A 5,690-nucleotide genomic window follows, 5' to 3' on the forward strand; every position below is an offset into this window, starting at 1 on the left:
CACCCGCAGGAGGCGAGGCCAGGAGCCTAGGACCCCAGGGAGGCCGGGGCAGAGGGGGCGGCGTGCTAGATGCAAGGTCCCCGCCTCCCCCCCTCCCCAAGCCGGCCCGGCCCCGGTGTCTGAAACGCTCCCACCGCGCTCGGCAGAAGGGACGCGAGCCCTTCCCGAGCGCTGCCGGCTACCGGTGGGCCCCCGTCACCGCCCCCACACGCTTGCCACGCGTCGCCGGGCTGCCCCGAGATGACACGCGCCCCGCGTGGGGACAAGAAGGACCGGCCGCACGGGCCAGCGACACCTCCCTGGGGCTGGGCTCCGGGCCCGGCGTGGGGGCCTACCAGCCCCGCCCGGGTCTGGGAACTCGGCCTCTGTCCCCGCCCCCAGGTACGCCGACCCCGCCCCCCGCGCCAGCCCGCGGGAGCCCCGACTCCGCCCCTGCGCCCCGCGTCTGCGGGAGCCCCAACTCTGCGCCTCCCGCCCCTGGGCCCCCAGCTCGCCCCTGCTCCCCCCGCCCCCAGGAACGCCGACTCCGCCCCGCCCGCCCCTGCACCCCCTCCCCAGCTCCCCCCGCCCGCGGGGACGCCGACTCCGCCCTGCCCGCCCCTGCGCCCCGAGGCCGCCCCTGCGCCCCAGCTCGCCCCTGCTCCCCCCGCCCGCGGGAGCGCCGACTCCGCCTGCCGTCCCCCGCGCGCCGCGGCTGCCGGGAGTCCGGGGCTGTGGTGCGCTTGGGCGCCAGGCTTGCGTAGCTCGGAGAGGCCGTGGACCTGCGTCTGCCCCGCGTGAGTCGGCGGGGCCCGGACCGGGGAGGGGGAGCGGGGACGACCCCCTTGGCGCCGGGCATGGCGGGGGTGGGGGGGAGCAGAGTGCCGGAGGACACGAGGGAGGGTCTGGAGGAGTCTGGGAGTCGGGGCTTACGGGAGGGCCCGGCGCCTGGGTGCTGAGCCTCCACTCCCATCCCCCAGCCCTCCCAGCCCTTCCGAGTGTTTCCCAAGATCGGGGCTGGAGCGGGCGCAGACGAACGCCAGGCGCCCTCCCTGGCTGGGTGATCCAGAACCGCGCAGGCATGGGGCCCATTCCCGACTCTAGGCTCCCCTTCACCTCTCCCGTGGGGACTGGCGAGGGGCAGCCTTCCTGACTTGAGAAGAGAGCTGGGGTCTCGGGGGGCCGGCAGGATGGGAAGAATTAAGTGCCCTCCCTGCTGGACCACCCTGGGGACTGGAGCCTACCCGGGGAAGGGGGAGAAAGCTCCTTGTTTGCCAAAGATTATGCAAGCGTATGAGATGCCTAGGAGCCTGCACCCCCAACGCCCCCCACTCCCTCCACCCTGCTGAGCCACCTGGCTCCTTCCCATCTTCCGGCGCAAGGACTAGCTCCTACCTCTCTAGGGGCCCCCAGTCACTGGATGCCTGGCTTTGTCGGGACTCAGACCCCTGAGCCTGGGGGAGGAGTGCGCAGTCTGGGTCCCAGATGGCACTGTCCCCAGGACCACTTTTCCCCTCAGGGCTCCCTTTGCTGACCCTGCATATGTCCATCCACTCTAGCCAGTGCCTCGACCCAGCCTAGTGGGTCCTGTTTGGTTGGGTGCCTAGCAGGGGACCGTGGGGACGCCGGCTGTGACTGGTGGCTGTGCATTCCAGAGCTTCCTTGAGAACAGGTCAGAGCTTCTCCAGGCCCAGATCTCACTTTATGGAAGAGGAAACTGAGGCTCCTTTCTCCCTAAACTATGTGGGTCCAGAGCTGGGCTCGGCACTGTCCTTGGGCACCTGCAGCTGCTGCCCTCCCACCCCCCACCCCAAGATCTTAGCCCAGGCCCAGAACTGGGCAGGGGAAGCCTGTTCTCTCCCTGGCATTCCTCTTCCCAGTGCCTGGGCCCTGGCTCCCCAGGCCCAGAATGCCCTTCCCCCACCATGGCTGTCCCCCCTGAAGGCACCAGACTGCTCCTCCCACACCATGCCTCCTGCAGAACAGACCAGAACCCCCGCTGCTCCCCTCGGTGTGCTTTCTCCACCCACTGCCACTGTCTCTGCCCAGGAGAGGGTCCTAGTGTAGGGCACGAGGCAGCCCCCGTAGATTCACACCTACTGCTGAGACTCGCTGAACCTCTTTTTCAGGCACGAAATGGGGGAATAGCAGATATTTATAGGCTCGTTGTCGTCAGCATTGAATAACATACAGAATGGGAAATACCCCCTCGTCTCCACAGCACAGAAGCTGCTGGGCTGGGTGCTCAGAACCCAGCCCAGACCCCGAGTCCTCATGTCAGGAATGGAGCTGGCTCATGGAAAGTTCTGGATGCAGGCCAGCTAATATTCCTGGGCACCGTCCCCCCACCCCCAGGACCACCAGCAGGGGCTTTCCTTTCTGTGCGATCCTGAGATCTTTCATGAGCTCCCTCGCGTGGCCCCCAGCAGCAAGCACCACAGGCTGGGGGAGGGGTCTCCGCAAGAAGGAGTGTGCACCTAGCGAGGGCTAGGTCGGGAATGGAGCAGGAAGACCCTCTGTGTGCTGGCTGTGTTGCTGCCAGAGGGCAGCCGCCCCCCCCCCCACCATCTAGCAAATGGGAGCAGCGTGGCTCTGGCCCCTCCTCCCAGTGGGCAGCCTGGTCCCCCACCGCGTTGTTCTCTAAACAGGACCAATAGGACCGACCAGTGTCTTTGGCTTTGTGAGACCCCAGACAGGACACCCGTCTCCTCCAGAATGAAGGTCTTCCTGCCGGTGCTGCTGGCAGCCCTGTTGGGTGTGGAGCAAGGTGAGGTGCCCCTGGGGCCCTGGCCTTCGGGCGAGCTGTGTTCTCTCCCGGTCCCTCCTGCTGCCTTCTCTCCCAAGCGGTGCCCAGGGGCCTTCAGACCTGTTCCCACCTGACCTGCTCTGGACGGCCGAACGGTCCTGTCCGCAGCAAACCAGGGCCTCGGTTCTGCTCCGGACACGCTCACCACTGTGCATTTGGACGTCCCTGGAGCTCCCCCTCCAGGGCCAGGGTCTGGAGTGTGATAACCGCTCGGTGACTGGGAAGTGGTTGGGTGTTGGCTCGGGACTGCAAGGGGACATGGCTGGAAGGCGTCCCAGGGCCCGAGACAGACGTCCCCTGCGGCGTGTCCCCTTCTCCTGCAGCCCACTCCCTGGTGTGCTTCTCGTGCACGAATCAGAACAGCAACTTCTACTGCCTGAAGCCGACTGTCTGCTCGGACTCCGACAACTACTGCGTGACCGTATCCGCCTCCGCCGGCATCGGTGAGCGCCGGCGGCCGCCTCTGCCCCCTGCCCGGGCCTCTGCCCCCTGCCCCTGCCCTCACGGCCTTGTTTTCCCGTGCAGGGAAACTGGTGGACTTCGGCCATACCCTGAACAAGGGCTGCTCCCCGATCTGCCCCAGCCCCAGCGTGAACCTCGGCGTGGCGTCCATCGGCACGTACTGCTGCCAGAGCTTCCTGTGCAACGTCAGCACTGCCGGCCGGGGGCTGCGCGCCAGCGCCGCCCTGCTGGGCCTCGGGCTCCTGCTCAGCCTGCTGTCGGCCCTGCCGCGGCTCGGGCCCTGACCCCCCAGCTCAGGAAGGAAGGCCCGGCCCCTCCCAGACCCCGACACGACGTGGAAGCCTCTTCCTCTGACCCCTCACCCTGCTCGAGCCCACGGTCAGGCCTGCCCCCTGCACCCCCACCCCCCTAAGAGGCGCCAGCTGCCCTCCCTTCTCAGGCGGTAATGTAACCTTCCTCAGGGAACCTGGGAAGGGCTGAGGGCTGAGGGCCGGAGGCTGAGGGTCCCGGACTCGGATCTGAGTCCTGGGGACACACTGGGAGGGGCACGTGCGCCCGCGGCCCTGCTCCGTCTGTCCCCAGGTGGGGTGGGAGATGTGCTTTGTGCCATGGCGTCCGAGGAGGACCAGCGTGCTGTTTCACGGGGGGGCAGAAGCACAGCTGTGTGGCCGGGTGGGGGGGGGGTCAGGAGCCCGACGTTAGCAGCGGCTGAGCACCCCGAGCCCCAGCCACAAAGCTGTTTCTCTCTGGCTTGTCTGCGTCCCACGTTCACGCACTGTAAGGGGGCCTTTTGGAAGACGGAGTTCCGGTGCGTCTGGGTTTAGGCCGCTGGACCCAGGAATCAGCCCCCACCCCCTCTCTCCACCCCCACGTTGGAGTCTGCCTGCTGCTTTGGTGCCTCAAATAAACACATGTTCTCGACCCTTCGTGCTCTGGGTGTGGCTGCCCATGGCGGCGTGTCTGGGTGTCCCTCTCCCAGCAGGGGCCTAACATGGGGGGACCTCCTGTGGTACAGCCCCACCTTGAGGCCCACGGCGGGGAGAGGGGTGCCCCCGAGTCCACAGCTCGCTGCCCTCGAGGCCTAGAAGGGAACCTCCACCCCTGTCCTCCACTTCTTCCCGGGCCAGGCCAGGCCACGTGGGAATGTCCTCCTCGGGCAGGGCAGGACAGGGTGAGGGGCAGTCTGCTGTGGAGGAAGGCAGCGCCCTGCAGAGGGCTGGATGGGTTCGGACAGGGGAGAAGGCGGGGAGCCTGCAGGAGGGTGCACACGGACACCCCCGCCCAGTCCCTGGGACTTGAGGGTGGGCTGCCGGGGGCCCCTCGGGTCCAGGAGGGCGCAGGAAAACCTGGCTGGGCTGGCAGGGGCCTGGTGAGCGAGACACCTGCGCCCGCTTCCACTCTGCAAGCCACATTGTGTCAGTGGTGACCAGGGAAGCCATCAGCAGGGTCCGCTGCTGCTGGGGAAGGCCCTGTTCGCAGCCCAGGGCTGCTTTGATCTGGGCTGGGGGGCGGCGAGAAAATACGGAGCCGGGAAGGAGGGCGTGGAGTCCGGCACTCTGCCGAGGCGGCCCTCCTCAGGGCGCTCCCGGAAGGTGGGACAGATCAGCGTCCACTCGATGCCAGCAGGCCAGGTCTGAGGATGCAGAGGGGGCCCGAAAGACCAGCTGAGACGGTCGGTGGCTTCGTGCTGGCTAGAAGTTAGACGGGAGCCAGGAGGGAATGAGAGCGGAGTTTACTGACGAGCGCAAGGGAGAGTATAGCAGATGGGGCGTCTGGGAGACTCCCCGGCACTTGGGGCTAGGGGTTCCTATTGGAAAGGGGTCCGGGCTACTGCTCCTTCAGGAATCCAGGGCAGAGTCCCATCGAAGGCGAGCGTCAGGTGAACAACGGGTGTTAGTCTGTGATTCACTGTGGCTGGGAGTGTTGATGCCGGCGTCGTCCCAGGTTTGTTGGAAGCTCCTGGAACGTGTTTGGGATCCCATTCTTTGAGGTGTTACCAAGTGTTTGGGGCCTAGGAGGAACTCAGAATGATGAATTGTCTTGCCTCCCCCTTGGAGCGGAAAACAAGCTTCGGTTTACGCAAAGGCAAGGGGAATTACAGGGCATGAATCACTGTGACCAAGCAGAGAAACAGGACGGAGCCTTTGCAAAATGCAGCCCCTCCCGCCTCCCTGCCTCACACATGCCCGATCACCCAGGTTGTCCTGGGCCGGCCAGACCACAGAACACGGTCCAGCAGGGTGGGACAGCTGTCAGTGTGGGGCTCAGGATCCTGGCCCGTCTCCAGGGAAACCTTAAGATCAGGGATGGCCACGGAACCACAGAAATGTAAGGTTCTCATCGTCACGGCCACCAAAGGGGGACAGCCAGCCAACACACATAGCCAGGTGACAATGCAGGGATTGTGCCCAAGGAAGGGACAGCCCCCAAATAAGCGGGGCAG

At 66.4% G+C, this 5,690-nt stretch overlaps 1 protein-coding gene across 3 annotated transcripts; it reads left to right on the plus strand.

Moving 5' to 3' along the window:
* Positions 1-633: 633 nt before the first annotated feature.
* On the plus strand, positions 634-4,168 carry LY6E (lymphocyte antigen 6 family member E). 3 transcript variants are annotated; one of them, XM_048212532.2, is made up of 5 exons: positions 634-776; positions 1,539-1,651; positions 2,109-2,746; positions 3,109-3,228; positions 3,311-4,168. In XM_048212532.2, the coding sequence occupies exons 3-5, from the start codon at positions 2,695-2,697 to the stop codon at positions 3,529-3,531; spliced, it is 393 nt and encodes a 130-aa protein (XP_048068489.1). In that variant the 5' UTR covers positions 634-776; positions 1,539-1,651; positions 2,109-2,694; the 3' UTR covers positions 3,532-4,168. The 3 variants fall into 3 exon arrangements, with proteins under 3 accessions (XP_048068489.1, XP_026344579.1, XP_026344578.1); XM_026488794.4 differs by having other exon boundaries at positions 640-776; positions 2,628-2,746; XM_026488793.4 differs by lacking the exon at positions 1,539-1,651 and having other exon boundaries at positions 640-776; positions 2,628-2,746.
* Positions 4,169-5,690: the final 1,522 nt, after the last annotated feature.

Source organism: Ursus arctos, unplaced genomic scaffold, assembly GCF_023065955.2.
Source record: "Ursus arctos isolate Adak ecotype North America unplaced genomic scaffold, UrsArc2.0 scaffold_6, whole genome shotgun sequence".
In the NCBI taxonomy this organism is placed as follows: Eukaryota; Metazoa; Chordata; class Mammalia; order Carnivora; family Ursidae; genus Ursus; species Ursus arctos.

Bases quoted from the DNA above. Each gene is read 5' to 3' on its own strand.
- LY6E (XM_048212532.2), top strand. From the start codon at position 2,695: ATGAAGGTCTTCCTGCCGGTGCTGCTGGCAGCCCTGTTGGGTGTGGAG. The intron at 2,747-3,108 runs GTGAGGTGCCCC...CTTCTCCTGCAG, and splicing joins CCTGTTGGGTGTGGAGCAAG to CCCACTCCCTGGTGTGCTTC. The intron at 3,229-3,310 runs GTGAGCGCCGGC...TTTCCCGTGCAG, and splicing joins ATCCGCCTCCGCCGGCATCG to GGAAACTGGTGGACTTCGGC.